General features: G+C 42.4%; 1 protein-coding gene across 2 annotated transcripts in view; it reads left to right on the top strand.

The window, feature by feature from the left end:
* The first annotated feature begins 502 nt into the window (after window positions 1-502).
* Window positions 503-23,769, top strand: part of gdpd1 (glycerophosphodiester phosphodiesterase domain containing 1) — a 53,842-nt gene continuing 30,575 nt past the window's right edge. For both annotated transcript variants that reach the window (XM_060848139.1, XM_060848138.1), the window contains exons 1-3: window positions 503-554; window positions 686-855; window positions 14,402-14,444. In XM_060848139.1, the coding sequence (XP_060704122.1) occupies window positions 720-855; window positions 14,402-14,444 (179 nt within the window). In that variant the 5' untranslated portion in view covers window positions 503-554; window positions 686-719. The remainder of the gene's footprint in view (window positions 555-685; window positions 856-14,401; window positions 14,445-23,769) is intronic.

The raw sequence follows: 23,769 nt of genomic DNA, 5'->3' as shown, positions 1-23,769 counted from the left end.
AAAGTTTTGTTGGAGGCTCCGAGGCAAAGAACGAGGCTTGCTGGCCCTTCACCTCCTTGAGATAGACCCCCATTGTCTGCAGCAGGAGTAGGTTCTGTATACTTTCCTGGAGCTGGGACAGTTTTCCCCACCTTTCTCTTGCCTCCTGAACACCTTTTGAGGCTGAAGAACCTCTTGATGTTCCCTCTTATTGTTTCCTACCAGCCCGCTGGGGACTCAAAGAGGGGTTTCAAGGTTCTCTAACCTGCGTAGTCCCTCTTGAGCTCCTCAATGTTTCCCGGGGTCAACAGCTTTGCTACTTATCTCGCTATCGTAGATAGTCTCATTACTTTTGTGTCAGACGGACAGATCGCTGCGCAGGCGTAGACTCCTTTTATTGTTGCAACATTCTGGGAGGGGGCGGGGCAGAACTGATTGCGCATGCATCTCATTGGCTGCGCAACCACGGGAATTGTAACAAAAACAGTGACCCATTGGAAAGGCGCTCCGGGAGTCCTTGTGCGCAGACGCGGGTGACGGTACACTCCTCCAAACCGGCTGTCGCCCTAGAGTAGGTCAGTTCTGCAGATATCGCCTCTCCCTATTCATTCAGGATACCCCCTTGTGTATCTTTTTTTTTAAAAAGCGCCGTTACCGTGTATACCTTTTGATGCGCACATCTATTTGTCTATATCTTTCTATTTAGGGCATTAAGTGGATCCGCTGCTACGGAGGGAGAAATGTCAGCAACGATGTATATTCTGTCCACTCTGGGAGGTTATGTGCTGTCCTCGGCTTTGCTCTTCAAGTGCCCAGGGTTGCTGCACAAAAAGAAGAAACAGAGCTTCAGGAGCCGGCATATCTCACACCGCGGAGGTAAGATAAACTGCCTCTCCCCACCTGAGCGGATCTTGGTAAAGACTGTAAGGCTCCTTCTGCGTTATTAAAATTTCTACGGGGTGCTCACTCAAGGGGTTTTATATAGTCAGTAATTGCTGCTCTTGTACAATGACGATCGTTGCGTGTTTTTTGTGTGTGTGGTGCGTTAGGATTCGAAAGATTTTTCCAAAAGCGTTCTGGTTGTCACTTTCAGACAATATTCTCTCCCACACCCTTCGAAATCCGCCAGCAACAAACTCTCTCCCGCACATATACTTTTTTTAATCCAGGGTGAATGAAGAACTCTCTCCCCGCGTCCCGTCACTGTCGGCTATTTCTTTGTCACCAGGCCAATTTAAAACGGTCTTGACCTTCTCTCTTTACGGACCATTAGAATATTAATTGACCCCTTACTACTTCAAACTCGATTTTCTCAAGCTTCTCCAATCAGCGGTCGACGCCACGCTGTCTGCCGAAGAATCTAATGAGAGATTGTGAAATCAACCTGTCCCAGACCGTGTGTACAGTATGCACCGTCATGGTGTGTGCCCAGATATCATCCGAGGATGATTGAGTCAGTCGTCAGAGGCGAGAATTCTCGGGAAATAATTTGAGATTTCTCCTAGGTCCTCGCCTCCACTAAAACTTCAGGATAGTCTGAGGTCACCTGTCATAGGTTTAACCTTGATGTTTTCGAAACGGTTCAGTTGCTGTAACCAGTATACAGCCATACAGGACTATCCCACATTTGTGTTTCTTCAGACATTCTCAAGTGGGTTGGCTGCAGTTGGTCTCCGTACCTCTTGGCTAGGCTGGGGAGAGGAAGGGGAATTGGTCAATTAGACATTTCAGGCCTGAATCTGCCCTCCCTGTGAACTGCAGTCGAAAATGAGTCCATCAGCAAGAAGTAAGGCTTCAGTGTTGCAGTGTGTTTAAGGTCTGGTTGTGCTTCTGTTTTGCCAATGTGACATTGGGGAGCTTAACATGGAATTGGAGAGCATCAATGAGTTGCAGACCAATGCTCAGAAATGAGTAGATGCTGAGTAACAGAAGAGAAAATTAGCAGAGTTGTTGCAAGATTTTATCAACATGGTATGTTTTAAAACATCATAACTGGGAAAAGGGTTTTGGGTGGTTATGTGGTCACAGAGTGGTAGATGTGATCTATATGGATTTTCAGTAAAGTATTCAACAAGGATTGCCATGGGAGACTGGTTAGAAGGGTAGAACTCCTGGAATACAGGGAGAACTAGCTGCTTGAATACAGAACTGGCTAGAAGGTAGAAGAGAGGGTTGCTTTTCAGACTGGAGGCCTGTACATAATGCTGTGCCACAAGGATTGGTGCTGGGTCCACTGCTTTTCATCATTTATCAGTGATTTGGATGTAAACATAGGTATGGTTTGTACGTTTGCAGATGTCACCAAAATTGGAGGTGTAGTGGACAGCAAAGAAGGTTACCTCGGTGCATCATGATCAGATGGGCCAAAGGGCTGAGGAGTGACAGGTGGAGTTTAATTTAGATAAATGTGAGGTGCTGCATTTTGTAAAAGTGAATCGGAGAAAGACATGTTCATTTAATGGTAAAGTCCTGGAGAGTGTTGCCAAATAAAGGGACCTTGGAGTGCGGGTTCATAGTTCCTTGAAAGTAGTGTCGCAGGTAGATAGAATAGAGAAGAAGGCGTTTGGCATGCTTTCCTTTATTGGTCAGAATATTGAGTATAGGAGTTGGGAGTCATGTTTCACCTATATAGGACATACTGCAACACTGAAATACTGCATGCAATTCTGGTCTTCCTATTGGAAGGATATTGTGAAATTTGAAAGGGTTCAGAAAAGGTTTACAAGGCTGTTGCCAGGGTTGGAGGATTTAAACTACAGGGAGAGGCTGAATAGGCTGGGCTGTTTTCCCTGGAGCATCGAGGCTGAGGGGTGACCTTTATAGAGGTTTACAAAATCATGAAGGGCATGGATAGGGTAAATACCCAAGGTCTTTTCCTTGGGTTGGGGAGTCTAGGACTAGAGGGCATAGGGTGAGAGAGGAGAAGTTTAAAAGGGATCCCAGGAGCAACGTTTTCACATGGAGGGAGGTGTGTATATGCAATGAGCTGCCAGAGGAAGTGTGGGGACTGGTACAATTGCAGCATTTAAAAGGCATCTGGATGGGTATATGAATAGGAATGCTTTAGAGAGATTTGGGACCAGATTAGGTTTGGATATCTGGCTGGCATGGACGAGTTGGACCGAAGGATCTGCTTCTGTGCTGTACATCTCCTTGACTGTCTAAGTATGGAGCTCTAGGATCTTAGAAGACTTAGTGGTGGAACAGACTAAGGAGGTTGGTGATTTATAAAATGCCAACAGAGCATCCATAAAGGTTAAATACCTTTTTGAGGTTTAGAGATTGAGAGGGCAGTGTAATTGTTTTTTTTAAACATGAGGATCTGTTTGTCTTTTCTCCTGTCCTCCTTTCGGAGGGTTGGAGTTGCTTGGATTGGTCAACACTATTGACCAATGTGCTGCAGTAGCCTTCTGTAGGAAGACTGACCAGGAGATATGACTGACGGCAGGCAGTAAGAATGGGTATATTGGAGGAATTTACAGGCTAATTTCAAAACCTTTTGACGATGTTGTGAATGCAACCTCTGTGGGCAACAATTAAGTCTGAAGCCCAGATGTCATTACCCACTGGATCACAACACATCCTGTCTGACATAAGGGTGACCATTTTAAATTGGAGACATGAGGGAATTGAACCACCATAGTTCAGCAAAGCAGGACCAGCAAGTGTGTGCAAGATAGGATGCGAACAGATTTTGAATGAACTGAAATCTGTGGAAGGAACTTGTCTCAAATACTTGTTGAAATGTTTGTATTTGTTGTCCAGATGATGGTAAACTTGAGTCTTAGCTTGTTTCTGCTTATTGTTTTAATGAGAGTTCCTGTCTGCTCAGTTTTCAGATCTCACCATTCCAGTTTTACACTTTCCCTTGAATGGTCCTGTTCTGTCGCCTGAGTTATTTATCTTTGCAGTTGTTTTTAGCCCTGGTGCCCATTTTTCACTGGGGGTCCAACATTGGCCTGATTTGATTGAACATGGTTTGTACCTCACTACTTTCCATTCAGGAGGGTATGAGCTGCACCTAAGCCTTTTGAGTTGTCTTGCATGTACGCTGAGGGTGGTAGAATTACCTGTGCTAAATTGTGCATCTCAACATACATCTATTATTCATGCACCAAGATCCATTCATATGCTGAGTGTGTAGGCTATTTGAGAATAGGAAAGGGCTGAATATAGGTAGTGAGCTTGCTGAAAGGCTGGGTTGCTTTTCCTGACAAATCCTGAAGAAGGGCTTATGCCCGAAATGTGGATTTGCCTGCTCCTCTGATGCTGCCTGGCCTGCTGTGTTTTTCCAGTACCACACTTTTCAACTCTGGTCTCCAGCATCTGCAGTCCTCACTTTCTCCTGACAAATCCCTATCCAAATAATCCTTTCCAAAACCAGTCCATCCCATAGAGATAAATAAGTCAGCACACACTGCGTGCTTTCCAATCAGTGTGGATCAATTAATTACCAGTCATATTCATTGAATTGTCATGTTAGGGACAATCTAAATTGTCAGGTTAGATGGACATAGTTTTGCAGGTCTCCTTGAATTGGGATGAAATTATACCAGCGTTCATGTTTTATCTCTGATTTGGAATCTGCCCCAACTTGCTGTGATATTTATAATCAAAGGCTTAGAGGTTTTGCAATGCATTAATTGCGTGCATGAGCTGTCTGGAATGGTGTTTTGTCATTGGGGTGAGTGAACTGGCATCAGTAAATTTAAGTGTGGTATTGTTGCATCTAGGCTTCGAGTTGGCTTATGGTGGGACCAGGGCAGCAGACAGGGTTTCTAAGTTGTCTGTTGTGTTGAGACTTTGAATATGTGCGCGCATTTGGGCTTCCCATTGGTATGGGTGTAGTCTTTCCCTTTGAAAGGTAGCCCATGTCTTGGGGAGAATGCGGCTTAGCTGCAAGAGGGAACAGTGAAATCTCAACCTGATAAGATGGGGTCCAAATAATGTCTTAATTATAATGAGGCCATCTCCTCTCTGAAGCCCAATTTGTAATCCCTTCAGTTGCAGTGAATTGCTGAACCAGGGCTGTGGTTATCAGTACTCAGTGCTTGCACTGATAGCTCTGCTGTGTAATCTTCTGAGTAATCATCAGTATCTTGAAGGATTATTTGCACATTTTGCTGATTCCAGTATTCCTGCCTGCCTTTGCTGTGAGAGATGCAATGTACAATTGCAGTTGCTTAATCAGCGTTTCAGCCAAATTGTGTGAAGTCTGACTTGGGCTTATGGATGGAAGGAATAAGGGTATGGTGGAGACAGAATAGCAATATTATTTTAGAACTAGTATCTGATTGGAATATAGAATGGAACAGAGTGGCAATTTCACAACGCACGATTTGTAAAGATTAAAAAAAAGGCTGTGACATGGTGTTGCTGGACGAGTAAACCAGAGATCCAGACTAATTATCCAGCAATGAATGTTCAACAACTGGGACATTTAAATTCAAAATTAATTAAATCTGAAATAAAAAGCTGAGCTATCAGTAAATGTGATGTTGAAATTACTGGGTTGTTGTAAAAGGTCTATCAGAGTCATCAATGCACTTTTGGGGAAGGAAATCTGCCAGCCTTAATTGGTCTGGCCTACTTGTGACTTAGACCTACAGTGATGTACTTTTAACTGCCCCTGAAATGACTGAGCCAGCCATTCAATTCGAGGACAGTTAGGGATAGGTGAGAAATGCTGCTGTTACTAGCTATGAACACATCCTGCGAAATAATAAAGAATAATTGGGAGCTTGCATCTAATGCAATTGGCTATCTGGTCAATCGTGTCTCCCCTGCCATTGCCCTTGCTTTGGAGACCATGCAGTGATGGTTTACCGAGTTCCTGGAATGATAGGGTTGTCCCAGAATTAGAAATTGAATAAAGTTTTTTGAATTTTTTGTTTAGATGAATGAGAGGTGACTTCCTTAAAGTATTTGATCCTGAGGGGTGGGTGCCAGTTTAAAATGATGCCACCATTCCTTCTACAGGAACTAGGTGAAAATCCAAGAGTTGCCTTTCCAGCAACACCATGGGGTAACAGCATCACATGGGCTGCTATGGTTCAAGAAAGCAGTTCTCCTTAAGGCACAATCAGGGATGGGCATTCAGTTTCTTAGTCAATCACAAGAATTAATGGCGAAGCCAGTGATTGATGCCCAGATGGCTGTTAGCTGTAGTTAATGTTAGCCAGACTAGCTAAGGATAGCGGTTTGCTTCTTTAAAAGACATTAGTGAACTAGATGGGTTTATCCGACAACTGGCAATGATTTTGTAATTATCAATACATTCTTAACTTCAGGTTTTCTTTTTATTGAAGTCAAATTCTACCATTTGGCATGGTGGGACTCGATCCAGGTTCCCAGAATGTTGTGTGGATCTCTGGATTAATAGTGTAGCACTAGTACCATTAGGCCATGGTTTCTTCAAACTAATGCTGACCCAGCCAGTGACTTTCACATCCCATGGAAAAATTAACACGTTTTTGAGGTTAATTGCAGCTGATCCATACTTGACAATTGATGATGCTAACACAGCACTTGACTCGGGCTCAGTCGTTAAGAGTGTGGTAGGTGGTTGAGAGCATTTTTGTTTCTTTGAAAGTTGCACAATAATGTGTGCTAGTTGTGATTGTGGGTTCTATCACAAGGATCAGTCAGCACTTCCAGATCTTCCATGGAATCAGATCCTGACGCTCAGTACAGATCAGCCGGCTGGAGACCATCTCCTGGGACTGTTGCACCAGCAAAGTCTTGACGGCATGGACACGGAGTGACTCTTTCCCCAGTTTGGACAGTCTCTTTGATGGAAGAAAAATTTTCCTTTATTGCATAGAGTTGTGAATCTTTGGAGTTGACTTCCACACACAGCTGTGGACACTTAGCCTTTTAAGTATATTCAGGACTGACAGTGGTTGATAGAACTTCAGGGACTTAGGAAACTGTGGAATGTGGGAATAGTGTGGAATGGGAGAAGAAAGTCATCTATGATCCCATCAAATGAAGGAGATGCTCAAGGATCTGAATAGCCTAATCCTGCTTTCATTTCTGATGTCTGTATTCTACTTCTTATGAACTCCGGTTATTCAAAGTCAGTTGTAACGCCAGCAGGCTGTCTGACTAAGCTCAACATGCCCTCTGTTATTAGTCATTTGATGCCTGATGGAGCTAGTTGTTCTTTTGCTTATTCTGGTTGAACTTGATAACATTTTGTGATTGTGATTGCAGATACCGGACACCAGGCCCAGTCAGAAGCTTTGTTTATGATTGCGGTGTGTCTTTTATCTATCCCCTCACCGATCAGGAAGAGGTCAAAGGCAGGTCACCTGGAATAATTCCATAAGTACAAGCACAATCTGTATATATAACATGAAGTGCCTTTTGAATGTAGAACAAAATGTCCCAGTGTAAATTTTGGGGCTGGTATGTTGCATTCCATCAGAGCAGTCTGAGTTGCTGTGAACAACATGTACTTTTGCATGTGTTGTAGCCTGAAACTATGGATCGTGTTGGGAGAGACTGTACTTTCATTCCATCATATGGCTGACCACATCTCTTCTGTTCTTAGTGCCTGCTATTGACATGAGTTGGCAGAATTTCCAGCTTGACATTTAACCTGTTTGACTGTATTGAATGCATCTCCCATTGCCATCATGTCCTGGAGTGGAGCTCGAATCCAGAGTTCTGACTCCAAGGCATGCACTCTTCCCCACTGCACTCGACCAGCATTTAATGTAGATTTACTGGGTGTAAAATGAAATAGTATCAATCAAGTCAGCTGTGTTAGGTGATGTGACAAAAGACAGTTCAGGATGTGGAATATGAAGTTTCTTTGAGGGAGAGTTGGGGAGCAGAGGGTTTTAAGGAGCAAGTTTCAAAGTGTGAGGACAGACATGGAACAAGTAAGAGTTTGGAATCTGAGGAAAGAAATATCTGGGGAATGGATCTGAAACTAGAGGAGCTTACAAGAAGCATGGGTAGCTGAGGCTATGCTATGCAAGGCTTTCAACATGACCCAGACACTTTAAATTTCAAATTTTGTGGAATCCAAGAGTCAATGAAGACAGGGTGGATGCAGCATTTGGAAGGAGTGAGATCAATATTATTGTATAGAACCTTAATTTTGTTTCTTTATACATCTTGCTCCCCATTCTTCTGACTGCAGACTGTATTGACTATCTAACTTTCCAGTACTGTACTTGGGAACATATAAAATTGGAAACTGTGTATTATGAGATTTTCTCACCTAGAAAGCAGCATTCCATCAGGATTCAGCTTTGTTGGAGAACCTTTGGGAATGGTTCTAAAGAAAAGGCATGGGCGAGCAAATGAGCAAATATTTCCCTCCAGACCAGACAATAATTCCTGTGGTATTCCCTCTGCTCCAAAAGGGGACCCAGCTCATTAACTGTCAATCTGTGTGCAGCTTCATAAATGGGAACAGCGACTCTTTGACCCATTGAGCTAGCTCCCTCATTCACAATTGATCTGTATCCTGTTCCCATTTACCCACCTTCTTCCCTTACCAAAGATTCTATCTATCTCTGCTCTGAAGATTTTAGAGAAAAATGGAGGGAGAATAAATATGAGCCTGTCCAGTCCTCAGAAGAGAGCAGGAATTAATAGGATTGCAAACACCATCGAGAGAGTCTGTCAGTAGAGTACAACACCAGAGCTAAAAGAGTCACATTGTGGGCAGGGTACTTAGACTTGGCATGTATTCCAAACTCTCAAATGCTGCAGTTCAGACAGAAGAGCAACAGCAGGCACATGAGAATGCTACTAACCATGGTTTCCCCTACAAGATCTACAAAAACCTGACTTGGAACTATATCATTTCTTTTAAGTGTTACTAGGTAAAAATCCTGGAGCTTCTGTTCTAACAGCACTTTGGGTCTGCCTACACCTCGTATGCACTACTGCAGGTCAAAAAGGTAGCTCACTACCACTTTTTTGAGGCAGTCAGGGTTGGTCAGTGAAGGTTAGCCCAGCCAGCGACAAGAAGATATATCTTAAGTTTGTTGTAGCTGCCCCATACTTCAGTAAGCCTGACAATGCTCATGCAGCACTTAGCCGAAGATCAGTCATTAAGAATGTAATAGGTGGTCAAGTGCATTTTTTTCTTTGAAAGTTGCACAGTAATCTATGCTAATTGTGACTATGGGTTTTGATCACTGGAATCAATCAGCAGTTCTAGGTCTACCACAAGATCCGATCCTTACACTGGATACAGATCAGCAAGGTTTGGCTGGAGTCCATCTCTTGGGAATTCAATTATTTAATATTTCAAGCCAAGCCAAAGCACTGTGATCAATCTTTTTAATTTAAATCAGATATGGTCTCCAGGCTCCTCGGTGTTTGTGTACAGTCAAAAGGGCCTGTTAAAGCATTCTTCACTGGAGGCTGACTATATTGTTTAGCCACGTGGGGAAGGAGCATCAACAGTTTACATTTATGTAGTGCCTTCAACACAGTCAAAAAGCCGAGTGCATTTCATTGAAGCGTAGAAAGCGACGTTTGACACTTAGCCATATCAGGTGAAATCAAGGCAAATGGTGAATAACTTGATTAGAAAGAATTTTAAAGGAGGTGTGAGGGAGGTTTATTGAAGGAATTCCAGAGCATTTAGCTGCTTAGACTTAGCGGCCACTATGGGTGAAACAAGGGCTGTGCAAGTGGCCAGATTCAGAGGAGCACAATATAATTGTGTGAATAAAATTATAAAAACAAGGGTGGGGCACTTTGAAAAGAAACATGCATTTCTTTATGGAAATGGCTAATCCAGGTGTAATTGTGTCAAAGAAAGATATGGATGGTGATAGGGCAGGCTGGCTGCCAACAAATCAAGAAAAGCCCTATAAATGCTTTACTCATCACAGATCCATATTTATATCATTGTTATATGATCAGGAGCTTGGTCATTGTTATATGATCTTGTTTACTTTGCTTTCCCTCCATCATCCAACTGTAGCTGGATTCACCTAACAGATTGATCTCCGTGTCTGATTATGGGAAGTGTGCAGAGAGATAGTAATAGAACATTATTTTCTCATTTGTGCGGTCACACAACTGTGAATGTATAAGTGAGGGTGTGTTTGGGGGAGGTGGACAATGAGACAGTATGGGAGAGTGGGAATGTGTGGTCACAATGCTGAAATCCTCATTCTTGAGAAAGATTAGCAGAATGTGGTCAAGGATATCTTTCAAAAAGCCATGAGATGTAACATGTTAAATATTGAATCCTGCAAACTATGAACATCCCCAAGTTCAATTGAAGAATTAATTACCTCTGCTCAGGAGCAGCAATTGAAGCTCTGGGGAGAAACATTAGAACTTGGTTTTATATTGAATCTTTCAGGGCTTCCCAAAGCTCTTTACAAGCAGTGAAGTACTCTTTTTCAAGTGTAGTCACTGTTGTAATGTCAGAAACGCATCAGCCAGTTTACACACAACCAGATAATGTTTTAATGATGCCAATGAGGGTGAAATATTGACCCAGTCTCCAGCGAAGCTCTGTTGCTGCACCCCTTCAAAGTTTAAAAATAAATTTCAATTTCCTGTTTGAAGCATCTAAAACTGCAAGGGTCTTTAATCGGTTACCAGCCCTCTAAACTTAAAATGTATTGAGAAGCCAGTAAGAGAAAGAAAGCTGGAGATAATGACCCAGGGAAATTGCAAGTATGCTGCTAGCATGAGTTGATTTTTGTCTTTCTACCCTTGTACAGTGCATAGTAGGAGAGGGCTGACCTTTACTGGTAAACCAAAGGCCCACGCTGGAATTCTGGCAAAATGAGTAAAAATCCTACCACGGTAGCTGGTGGAGTTTAAACTCCAAAAGTTAATTCTGACGTAAACACAAAAAAAAACTGCTGAAATTGAATCTCAGAAATAATAAAGGAAATTGCTCGAGAAACTCAGCAGAAACACAAATGGAAATTGCTGGAAAAGCTCAGCAGGTCTGGCAGCACCTATGAAAGTGGTTTTGGGGAGAGGTGGTATCACAGTCATAATATCACTGAACCCATGATCCAGAAACTCAGACTGATGCATTGAGGCCATGGGTTTGAATACCAGCATGGTAGATTATTGAATTGAATTTAAAAACTACTCTAATGGAGATCGTGTACCGTTGGCAATATTTGTAAAAAAAAATCCATCTGGTTCACCAGTGTCCTTTTTGGGGAAGGAAATCTGCCATCCTTAGCCACTGTGTCCCCCATATGACTCCAGACACTCAGCCTTGAGTGCATTTATAAAAGCCAATTGCTTCAAGAACAATTAGAGGTGGACAAAATTGCTGACCTTGCCTGTAATGCCCAAGTTTCACGTAAAATGTTTTTAAAGTGAGCATTGAGTATAATGTGACCCCTCTTTTGAAAGAGTCCTGCAAGAAAAAAAATCAGATTTTGTTCCCCCCCTTTCCTGCTCAGTTTTTCCTGAGCTTTCTGTTTGTATTACAGCATAAAAGCTAGTCTCAAATAACGTGTAGGAAACTGCCAGGTGGTCACTTAAAAACCTAAGTTTACTGATGACTTTAAGGGACCCTAAACCCAGAGCAATGAGTTTTGCTCTTAACTGCCCTCAAATCATATGAAACTGTTGCAGACAATAGCAGATGGTGAAATTTGAATTCAGTTTTTAAAAATCTTGAATTAGAATTGAAATTGAAAGGAGTACTGTGAGCAGTTTTGGTTCCCTTAAGGAAAATGTGATTTCATTGGTGACAGTTCAGAGAAAGTTCACTCTGATATGGTCAAAGGCTAAACAGGTTGGGACTCTACTCACGAGAATTGAGAAGAATGAGAGGTGATCTCATTAAAGCGTAGAGGATTCTCAAGGGGCTTGACAGGGTAAATGCCAAGAGGATGTTTTCCCTCATGAGAGAGCCTATGACCAGAGGACATAGTTTCAGTAAGAGGGGCACCAATTTATGAATGATATGAAGAGGAATTTCTTGGAGAAATTACCGGTGGTTTGGAGGGGGGGATAATATTTGTGTGTATACTTAAAACTGAGATTCTGGAATCACTGGTTATGGGGAAGGGGTAGGAAAATGAATGCAATGTCATGATCCTTTTGTGAATGTGAAATAGACTTGAGGGGCTGAATGGCTTATTTCTGTTCTGAATTTCTTATGGTCTTATCAGACAAAAGATTGCAGTGGTTCAAGAAGGTAACTAACCAGACCTGCTTGAGGGCAATTAGAGAAGGACACATCCCAAAAAGAACAAATTTTTTAAACAAATTCAATACAAGCAGATATTGGAAATCTGAAATGCAAACCAAGCGCTGGAGAAACTCACTAGATATGGCAGCATCTGTGTTTCAAGTCTAATGAGTCTACTTTTGGGTGTGAAGTTTGCTGGAAAAGTAATGGCTTTTCTGATGAAACTATTTCCCACCTTTTTTAAACAAGTGGAACAGATGGTAAGGGTTCCCAGAGCAAAACATTTGCAGACTGGTCTGCAGTGCTCTGGTGAATGTTTGGAATTACACCAGTTGCTGCCTTATTTGTTTGCTGATTTTGTATGTCTTCCCAGCTTCATGAGATTGATTACAACTTTTATCTTCATTTGTCATTGCCTTGGTAAGTTAATTCTCCCCTGTGCAGCCAGTGGTCATGTAACTGGTTGTTTTGTGGTTTAAACACTATGATTTTGCTTATGTGTTGCTAAATGGACCAGGCACTGCAATTCTGTACCACAGTGTCATATTTCAGCAGTGAACACTGTTTGAAACCAGTTGTAACCTTTTCAGTCATTTTGGTGACAGTTGTTTTTAAATTTTCCCCAGGATGTTTCTGTTTCAAACACCATCACCTGCAACGTCCCCATCCTGACTTCAAACTGTATCATCTGTCCTTACTGTCATTGGGTTGAAATCCTGGAATTCCCTTCCCAAGGTCTACCTACACCCCAAGGTCTGTAGTAGTTCGAGAAGGCAGCTCATGAACACCTTCTGAGGCAATTAGGATTGGATAATAAATGCTGACGCATCCCACGAGCAACTTTTTTTAAAAACAAAATTCCATTATTGAGATTACCCCTGCAAGACCCGTTGGGAATCACAAATTAATTTCCCAATGGAGCTTGAGTGTGAAGTCCCTTGGATGTGGGCAATGGCCTGCCCATACAGAACTCATCATCTTTGCCCTCAATAACATAAAACCAAAGGTTTTGTGGAGCACAGGGAGTGTTTTAACTAAGCCAGAAGGCTCAGGTTCATGTCCCACTTGCTCCAGTGATAACATTTCTCTGAGCAGGTTTATTGGAAAACCTCTATAAAGCAGACCCAAAGGCTCTTGAAGTTCAGTGGTAGTGTCCCTACCTTTCTTCCAGAAGGCCTGGGTTCATATCCCACCTACTCCAGCAGTGTGTGACACCACCTCTGAGCAGGTTGATTTGTAAATCTTTAAAGCAGACCAAGGATTCTTGTGGCACAGTGGTAGTGTTGCAATCTTTGAGCTAGGAGACCTGTGTTCAAGTCCCACCTACTTCAGGGCTGTATTAATATCTGAAAAATTGATTAAAAACAGATACATTAAAATAAACACTATCCTATGTATGCCACAAGTAGTAGCTCTGTTACCATATTCAACAATAAAGGTTTTCCTTTCCAGTTGGGTTTCATGTGTTATTACAGTTATCTTTCAGTTTCATTTTCTGGAGAGGCTGGATACAGGTGCACACTCGCTCACTCCCATGTCCACACTATTTCTCCTTCTCCAGGCAACAACCACACCCTGGGAAAGAAAACAAAACCTGCAACGGAATCCAACAATACAAACTGCATCACTTAACCTTGTCTGCTGTGCTGCATAGATAAGACCTCAAAGAAGGTGATGTCAATAGACAATAGGTGCAGGAGTAGGCCATTCTGCCCTTCGAGCCTGCACCACCATTCAATATGATCATGTCCTAAGATGTGTAACAGCCACTGAAATATTATAAGAAGCGTAGAAACCAATTTGCCCACAGCTTCCGCAGACTCCAATGCAATAATTAATCACTTGCTTGTTGTGGTATGGATGGAGATATAAATCTTGGCCAGGATTTTCCTGCTTTTCTGCCTGACTGTGCCAAGGGCTCTTTTAAGATCACCCAAGAGGCCAGCCAGTCAGCCTCTACTTTACATCTCATTATAAAGGCAGCATCACTAATAGTATAGCACACCCTCAGTGCTGTACTGGACTGTTGGACATGAGTTTGTGTTCAAGTGTATAATTTGCGGATCAAACTGGCTCAAGGTGAGCATGCAATGGTTTAAATTAAAACTTTGTGTTCCAGCTTTGAAGGGCAGTGGCTTGTTTTGTCGGAAGTGACCTGGTAGGATTGTTTTGACCAGCCATACGCCATCAGTGACCAAACTGTCATCTTCAATGAAAGCTAATGCTCAGCTCTGAATGTTGAAGTGTCTCCATTTTCCCTTTCAACAGGTGCAGGAGAGAACCTGGAAAACACAATGGCGGCCTTCAGGCAGTAAGCAACACCAGCTCCATGCTGGGTCTTTCATTCTGTAATTTGATATGAGCGTGTAATGGGACACTGAAGTGACTTCACCTTAACATCTGGTACTTGGGGGAAGGCTTTTATCTGAGTGATCGGTGCAAGCAGGGAGGCATAGCACAAAGTATCGAGTGGGGTTGAGATCACAACACAGGTAGAATTTGTGGATGGGTTCAGGATCACAGGGTTTGTCTCTGACATGCTGGGGGTTCAGGGTCAACTACTGACAGGCAATATTTGTGTCAAGTCAGAAATCGATAGTGGTTAGCCACAGCGTGGTAAGATCCAGTGCTGGCAAAATTGTGCCTGGAGATCATTAAACTGAAGTTATTTTGAAGATGGTGAGAGGGAATAAGGAACCCTGTATTGGGCCCTCCACCAATGTTACTCTTCAGCTGACAGGTGTGAGTTTGTAGAGACCAGACCGGACCTCCAGATGGCAGTTGGAATTGGGCACGATCAGGGCACAAGCCAAATTTTGAGGCACTGGCACAGTTTAGGATTCATGCTGTGAGGATAAACTTGCTTCCAGTTCTGAAGAAGGGTCATGGGACATGAAACATTAACTGATTTTTCTCCACAGATGTTGTCCGACCTGCTGGGCTTTTCCAACAATTTTTCTGTTCTTTGTTTTCTTTTGATTTTTATTTGGAGCCACACTCTGGCAGCACTGCCCCCTGGTGGAGATTCCCCCAATCTATTTATGATGAGTGCAGGTAATTCTTCTATAATGCAATGGTTGTGTTCTTGTGCAACCCCAATCATAGAAAAGTTGTGCTTTAGAAACAGCACTTAGTGTTGGCGAAGTAATCACATTACAGACAGCACATTTATTAAAAGTTCATACTTTAGAAAGTGTACCCAATTCATCAATCACGTTAGTGAATAAGAGTTAGTGAAATGTGCAGTATAGCAGAACAACCTATAGTTAATGGACTTGAAACAATAACATTCTCTCTTCACAGATGCTGCTAGACGTGCTAAGTTTCTCCAGCCGTCTGTTTGTCCCAGATGTAAGATTCTGTGACACTTGACAACCCAATGCTTTAGTTTAAAATAAAGCAAAAATAAAAATCCCTGACTCTCCATCCCCCCAAACACTTCCTCCCAGAGATCCAGACCCAAGTTGCTGGAAACTGACCAGATCCTACTCCTGGGTTCTTCTCTCCATTCCCCACCCTTTCAGGCAGCTCCATTCCTGCTGAGGGAGAAGAGAAGCTGGCCACCGATCAGGGAGAGTTGCAGTCACCAGCCACAAGCAGAAGAGTTAACACAAGCCAGTTTCCTGCATCACTGCCTGGGCTGGCCCTGTAGGATTCCATTTGAAAGCATGTGTAATCTTGCCCTCTGCTTTAGTGTATTTGTATAAACTGGTCTCTCGTGACAGCAAGATTCTAATCTTTAAACTGCAAGGTAAATGAGTCCATTGTAGAAAGCAAGTAAAATGAGTATCTGGGAACCTTCGGACTGTAGTCTGAATGATTCCTGCATTATGCCAATTGATGCTTCTCTTGTGCCCCTCGGATTAATTTGAAGGGTAGAACAGTTTACTATGGGTTCAAAAGTAATATTTGCACACTGAGGTAGGCAAAGAGAGCTAGTCCCCTTGAGCAGTATTGTCAATATTTGACTTCTAGCTGGAGTGCACTCTGTGGTTAGAATCTGAGGGTGCCAGATGAGACCATTCAGTCTATTCATTCATGTTGACTCTTTGAAGGAGTTATCTAATTAGTCCCACTTGCCTTGCAATTATGCAATTTTAATTCGTTTACAAATATTTCCAGTTGAAATTGCAATTGGAATCAGTTTTCACCACGAAAGCAGGCTGCATATGCCAAATTGTAACTTGTTTTGTACCAGTGATGAGGGGGAAAAAAATCTTCTCACTCAGCAAGGAGTTAGGGTCGAGAATGCACTGCTTGAAATTGTGGTGGAGACGGGTTCATTTGAGGCATTGAAGAGGGGCATTAATATGATTTGGATAGTAATAGTGTGCAGGGCTGTGAGGAAAAGGGCAGGAGATTGGCAGCACGTAATAGAACTGGTACAGGCACAATGGACCCGAATGGCTGTAACAATTCTGTCAAGTTCAGGTCATTGTTTTTCAAACAGTTTCTCTCTCTGACACCATTTCAGGTGTTTGAATCAACATGACTGCAGAGTTGGAAGAGCCAGTCATGGGGGTTGAGGTTACATCCAGTCATTTAAAAACTTTTATTCAAATTGACCCATAGTGTGTGATATATTTGTCATAAGATTATAGCTCAGACTGCATGTTTTCTTGTATTATACCTGATAAATAATGCATTCCCAGAGAATGGGTGGTTAGAATTCAGACTTCAGCATAAAATAGAGGTGCCTGTAATGAAAGCATTGTCTCCTCACCCTGTTCGCCACCTCCCTCCTGAGGGCCAACTTGTGATTGTCACTGGCTCAAATTTGAGGCACCAGAATGGAGCCAGCTCCGTTGATGTCTCAAATAATCAGTGGAAATTGCCCGAGTGGGGATGGGACATCTGTCAGAGTTGGCATTTGCTCAGTTTGGAAATGCTCCTGATGTATGGTAGTCAGACTACTACGACCACTAGGACTCAATAACACACAAACCAACAACCACTCTCAGACAACAACTCACCAGAATGAAGGACCCGACACCCAGCACGAGCAAAACCAACGTAGTGTACAAAATCCCATGCAAGGACTGCACAAAACACTACATAGGACAAACAGGAAGACAGCTAACGATCCGCATCCATGAACACCAACTAGCCATGAAATGACATGACCAGCTATCCTTAGTAGCCACACACTTAGATGACAAGCAACATGAGTTCGACTGGGGCAACACTACTATTATATGACAAGCCAAACAGCGAACAGCCAGGGAATTCCTAGAGGCATGGCACTCATCCACAGATTCAATCAATAAGCACGTCGACCTGGACCCAATATACCGGCCACTGCAGCGAACAGCTGGAACTGACAACCGGAAGCGGCAGAGACAAACCACTATAAATGCCGGAGGAAACATCACAGAAGCGCTTCACAGGAGGCTCCCAAGCACTGAGGATGTCACCTAGACAGGGGACGAAACATTTGCAACACAAATTCCCAGCTTGGCGAACAGAACCACAATAATCTCATCTTCCCTGTGTGTCCTTTAGTACGACCCTCCTGCCAGTGAAAACAGTCTCCCCTTTTGCCTCTGACAACTTCCAAATGTTTTGAACTCCTTTTGAGTTGAAAAGGTCAAGAGGTAATCTGAAAGATATTTAAAACATGAAAGCGCTGGATGCGTTAAATAGGTGAGGCTGTTTTCTTTAGCTGAAGGATTTATTTTAAAAAAAAGGAGATGGTGGCATAATGGTTTTGTCACTGGACTGGTAATTAGAGGCCTAGATCAATACTCTGGGGTCATGGGTTCAAATACCACGATAGCAGCTGAATTCAATGAATAAATCTGAGATATAAATCTTGTATCAGTGACAGCTGAATCAGTTATTGTAAACAAAACACCATCTTGTTTACTTGTGCGTTTTAAGGAAGGAAATCTGCCATCCTTGCCTACATGTGACTCTAGACTTACAGATGTGTTGACTGTTAACTGCTGCCCTCCAAAATGACTAAGCAACCCTCTCAGTTCAAGATAAATTGGGACAAATAACAATTGGCATCTCTCCTTTGGAATTCCAGCTTTCTTTCAAGCTTACAGCTTGAAGGTGATTGGAAAAAGAATCAGAGCTGACACAAGGATAAATTTTTTTACTCACAAGTGGCTCGAATTTGGAATGCAGAGCCTGATCAGGTGCTGGATAGAATTTGTGGATAGCCTTCAAAGGGGTTTGTATAAATATCAGAAGGAACAAAGATTGCCAGAATGTACAGATTGAGGAATGTGGTTAACTAGATTTGTTGAAAATTCAACAGGCTGAAGGGCCTCCTTTAATCCTATATTTTTACAGGATCAATTGTCTTGCAGTGTCAGGACTTTTAGCAAGAGTACCAATGTAATGATAACATCTATACTGTATGAAAGGAGAGTGCTGAATTAATGACAAGTAGACTCCTCTGAGACACTAAAACAGCTCTCTTCTTTGCAGACCGAAAGAACACCGACTGTATCAATGCATCAAATAGGTGACAGCCATTCATTTATCCAGTCAAGGCATTGCCATATCAATCAACTAACCTGGTTAAAGTTTGTAGTTAACTGTCAGTGATCTAACTGGTGTATCCTCTGGAATTGCCTCCACCAGTCAATCAATCAGTGTGCTTTGACATATTTTAGCAAATTTTCTTGATGAATGTAAGATAGAGATTTGACTGTCCTCTCCCTCTCCCTCTCTCCCTCTCTTTTTCTCCCCCTTCTTCTCTTCTCTCTTCCTCTTTCTCTCTCTTTCCCCCCCCCCCCCCCCCCCCCATGCATTGCTGTGTATATGATTCTATTAAATTTCCCTTTGACCTTCTCTGTTTCAAGGAGAGTAATCTTAGCTTCTATAGTTACTACACTTAGCTGAGATCCCTCGTCTCTAGCCCCTTTCTAGTGAATTTCTTGTACAATCGCTCCAAGGCCTTGACATATTTTCTAATGAGTGCTGTTTAAAATCTTAATCAGTGATTTATAGAAAAATTAACATAACTTCTTTCCTTTTGTACTCTAGCTGTCAATTAAGGAAAAATTAATACTTTTCTAACAGCGTTATCAACTTGTCCCTCACATTCTCAGAACTAACTCTGTTACAGAACCTAAATTCACAGTCGCCTGTCAGCTTCAACTCGTCTGAGCTTCTGTTTCCTTAATTTTCCAAAAGGCATTGTTATCTGCTCCTGTGATGCAAAAATGGAAGCTATACTTACTTTTAACAGAGCTCTCCCGCAAAGCAGCACTTCCAAAAAAAGGGACTATCGAGTTAGTCATATGATGTGTCAACTCTGACCTCGCTGCTACCACACACACTCGAACATAATGTGGGATTTGGCCGTTCCTTTGCTTTTCTACGCACCCTGGACTGTCCTTAACACAATCTTTCAATAACAAACGTGAATGAGGTTCTAAGACAGGCCTTCTAAATTTCCATGGCAACACTGCGCTTCCTCTTTTCTAGTGCTAGGACTTGCTTGTCCTGCATTGTTTTTTATAATATGTATTTTTATTGCAAAAAGAACATTTTAAAGATTATTTTACAAAATTACATATATAATACAAACCAGTATAAGCACCAATATAAAATTAAATAAACAAATAAAATTAAAAATAAAACAAAGGAAAACGAAAACTCAACTAACTGCTAATCTGTTGTACAAACAGCCAAAACATAAAATAGGATATCCTACATTACCAACAGTAAACAACAAAGAAATTAGATAACTAGATACATGCTCAATAGATTTACATCAAGTCATCATAAAAACTCATTTATACGGGATTCCTCCTCCCGGGAGGCCCCGGAGCCAGCCAGAACCATTACCACAGCTAAACAAAGCCCTGGACGATATGGCCGAGATACGTCTATTATAGTTCAAAAAGGGCTGCCATATTTTATAAAGTAATTCTGTTTTTTTGGTGCCCCATATTTGAGGTAGTCAAGGGCGAATATTCCATGACTATCCTGTGCCAATTCAGAAGTCCTGGGGGGGCTTTCAGCTACCCAATTCACTACAATATTTTTCCTTTTGCAAAAGGAGAGGATGGTAAATAATTTCCTCCCATGCACATCCAAGGGGGGAAATCTGAAGAGCCCAAAAGCAGGGACACTGGATCGGATCCAATCGAATCTCTGTACCCAAGATCTCTGTCAAGGCATTTGTTACTCTATCCCAATATCTACGGATCTTATGGCTTGTCCATAGACAATGTGTGAGAGTGCCAACTTCTATTTTACATTAGGACACATTGGGGATGCTCCTGCCTTTTGTGTTGTTCAGGTGCTATATGAGCCCTGTGAAGTATCTTTAATTGAATAGCCTGAGTTCTATTACAGAGAGATCTTTCTGACATTTTTCCAGATGTTCTCCCACGTTTCTAAAGAGATTTCCAACTTTAATTCTTGGTTCCAGGTTCTATGTAATCGTTCTATGTCCTTCGATACCTTATCGCAGAGTGAGCGATAGAGTACTGACTGAGGGTGGCCCCATCAGCCATAGCATTCTACTATTCCTATCCAATTTGTAGGGATTGACTATCAGTGTGGTCTTTTGTATAATGTCTCCTATTTGAAAATGCCAAAAAAAGGTCCCTGTTAGGCAGATCAAACCTCTGGTGCAACTGCTCAAAGTACATCATAACCTCCCCACTGAACAGGTTTCCCAAGCAGGAGATACCTCTGGACTTCCAAGTTTTAAATGTAGCATCTGTCAGCCCTGGCTGGAATCCCAGTGCTCCCACTATAGGGATTATAAGGGGAGATTTTTTGCAGGTTACCTTAATCTTGTCGCATTATCCTCCAAGCTTTAATTGTATTTAATACAATAAAGTTTATACAATAGTCCATAATAGCTCTCATCTTGTCCATAAATAAAAGATTGATGAGCGAACATTTTGCTTGGGATGTCTCCATATCTAACCAGACTGATTGTGGGTCACAAGAAACCCGAAACGTCGAATTTCCTGTTCCTTGGATGCTGCCTGACCTGCTGCGCTTTAACCAGCAACACATTTTCAACTCTGATCTCCAGCATCTGCAGACCTCACTTTTTATCACAAGAGACCTAGTCAGTTACATAAGGTAATAAGGACCTCAATTGGTACCTCCTGAAATCGGGAAAGTCCAGTCCTCCCCTTGTGGGAGCTGCAGCTTTTCTAATTTGATAAGGGGCTGTTTATGATTCCAAATAAAGGAGCTGAGCCAGCCGTAAAGCTAATGCAACGCCTGTCTCGTCATCATCAAGGGGAGCATTCTCATCGTATATAGAAGACTAAGTAGGATATTGATTTTTGACTAAGGCTACTCTGCCTAATGAGGATATTGGGAGATATCCCCAGCGTTGAAGTCCTGCCTCATTTTCTCCAGTAAGTGTACATAATTGGCTTTACACAACTGACTAAATACTGGAGTGATAAAGATACCGAATTATAGAAAATCCTCTAGTGACCACCGAAGGGGAAAACAAGATCCATCCAGTAAGTCAGATATACTGGCAAGACCTCCCAATGGCATGGCCTCCAATTTCATAGTAAGAAGTGATTTCTGCAGATGCTGGAGATCAGAGCTGAAAATGTGTTTGCTGGTTAAAGCTCAGCAGGTCAGGCAGCATCCAAGGAGCAGGAGATTCGACGTTTCGGGCAAAAGCCCTACATCAGGCTTTTGAAACGTCGAATCTCCTGCTCCTTGGATGCTGCCTGACCTGCTGCGCTTGAACCAGCAAACACACTTTCAGCTCCAATTTCATAAAATCGATTTTGTAACCTGAGAACATAGCAAACAGATTGACCACTTGAATTAAGTGAGGCACAGATATCAAAGGATCACTTAAGAAAAGGAAGACCTCAACCGCATAGAATAATTTTGTGCTTGCCTGATCCAACCCTCTGAGCAGTTATATTAGGGTCAGTTCGTATGGCTTCCGCTAGTAGTTCAATCATTAGCGTGAATAATAGTGGTGAAAGGGGACATCCCTTACAACAGCCCCTGCCGACACAAGCTATCCGAGCCTAAACCGTTGATCACCGCTGCTTTGGGATCATTATATAATACTGAAACCCGTTTAGTAAACACCTCTCCAACATGAACCTTTCTAGCATATAAAAATATGGCCGTTCTACCTGATCAAATGTCTTCTCTGCGTCTAGGGAGACACTAAACCCGGTATGTTGATGTGCTTTTATCATATTTAAGACCCTTCTAATATTATTAGTTGATCTGTGACCAGACCCACTGTCTGGTCCTCTTTTACAATGTATGGTAAGACCCTTTCCAATCTAAATGCTAACATTTTTGAAAGAGTTTGTGAGAAGATTTGTAGCTCGGGTGCTCGTTGTTGCGGTTCTGTTCGCCGAGATGGGAGTTTTTGTTGCAAACGTTTCATCCCCTTTCTAGGTGACATCCTCAGTGCTTGGGAGCCTCCTGTGAAGCGCTTCACCGGAGGCTCCCAAGCACTGAGGATGTCGCCTAGAAAGGGGACGAAACGTTTGCAACAAAAACTCCCAGCTCGGCGAACAGAACCACAACATTTTTGAAAGAATTTTGAAATCCACATTTAACTAGGATCTGGATCTATATGAAGACCAATCTTCTGGGGCTTTCCCTTCTTGAGAATGAGAGAAATATTTGTTTCTCTCAATGAGGGCGGGAGGCAACCATGACTGTGTGAGTAATTATACATATTTATGAGTGGCTCAGCCAGTTCCTCTAGGAATTTGTGAAAGAACTCAACCTGGAATCCACCTGGCACAGGCGCTTTGCCACTCTGAAGCTACCTAACCACTTCAATTGTCAATGAGGCATTCAAGATCGACACCTGTCCTGAGGTTAGTCCTTGAAGATCCAAATTTTTAAAGAAGGATTTCATCTTCCCAGTTCTATCTTCACAGTCCTGCGACTTACACAGTCCAAAATAGAACTTTCTAAAGGCTGTATTGATCTTTTTACAGTCACAAGTCAAGGTACCAGCACTTTCTCTCATGGATGTAATGGCTTGGGGAGCTTTTTTCCTTTCTGGCAAGGTATTCAATTAATCTCTGCTTTGCGAATAATATTTCCCTCATTGCTGTTTGGATAAGTGCGGTATTCAAAGCTGCGCTAAGGGCTGTGATTCTTTGTAGCTTAGTCATGGAGGGCCTGTCAACGTACACTGTCTCAGCCAACTTCAGGTGAGCATTGAGCAGGCGCTGTTGCTCTCCTTTTTTGTCTTTGCTGGGTCACAGAATATGAGATGACCATGCCTCGCGCATATGTCTTTGTGGTCTCCCACATCATCGAAGGGTTACTAGCCATACCTGAATTAATTTCCCACAAGGATTTGAATTCTTGCGAAAAATACTTTTATGAATTTGCTATCCTTCAATAAGAAAGGATCGAAATGCCAGTGTCGGGGGCCTATCCCATCATCCCTAGTCTTGACTTCCATATATACTGCGGCATGATCAGAAATAGCTATATTATCTATTTTACAGGACAGTATCAAATTCAGAAGGGTCGAGGGGGCAACGGACATATCAATTCTGGTATGGCACTTGTGTGGGTTAGAATAGAAAATGAAGTCTCTACCCTGGGGATGGAGACCTCCCCGTACACCTACTAGTCCTAGCTCTTTATTCAGATCTGCCAGTTGTCCAAATCTCGGATATACCTGTAGTGCT

This window comes from Hemiscyllium ocellatum, chromosome 31 (genome assembly GCF_020745735.1).
Source record: "Hemiscyllium ocellatum isolate sHemOce1 chromosome 31, sHemOce1.pat.X.cur, whole genome shotgun sequence".
NCBI classification, from domain to species: Eukaryota; Metazoa; Chordata; class Chondrichthyes; order Orectolobiformes; family Hemiscylliidae; genus Hemiscyllium; species Hemiscyllium ocellatum.
Note: the sequence above shows the minus strand (reverse complement) of the source record. Positions and strands in the feature narration are given on the sequence as shown.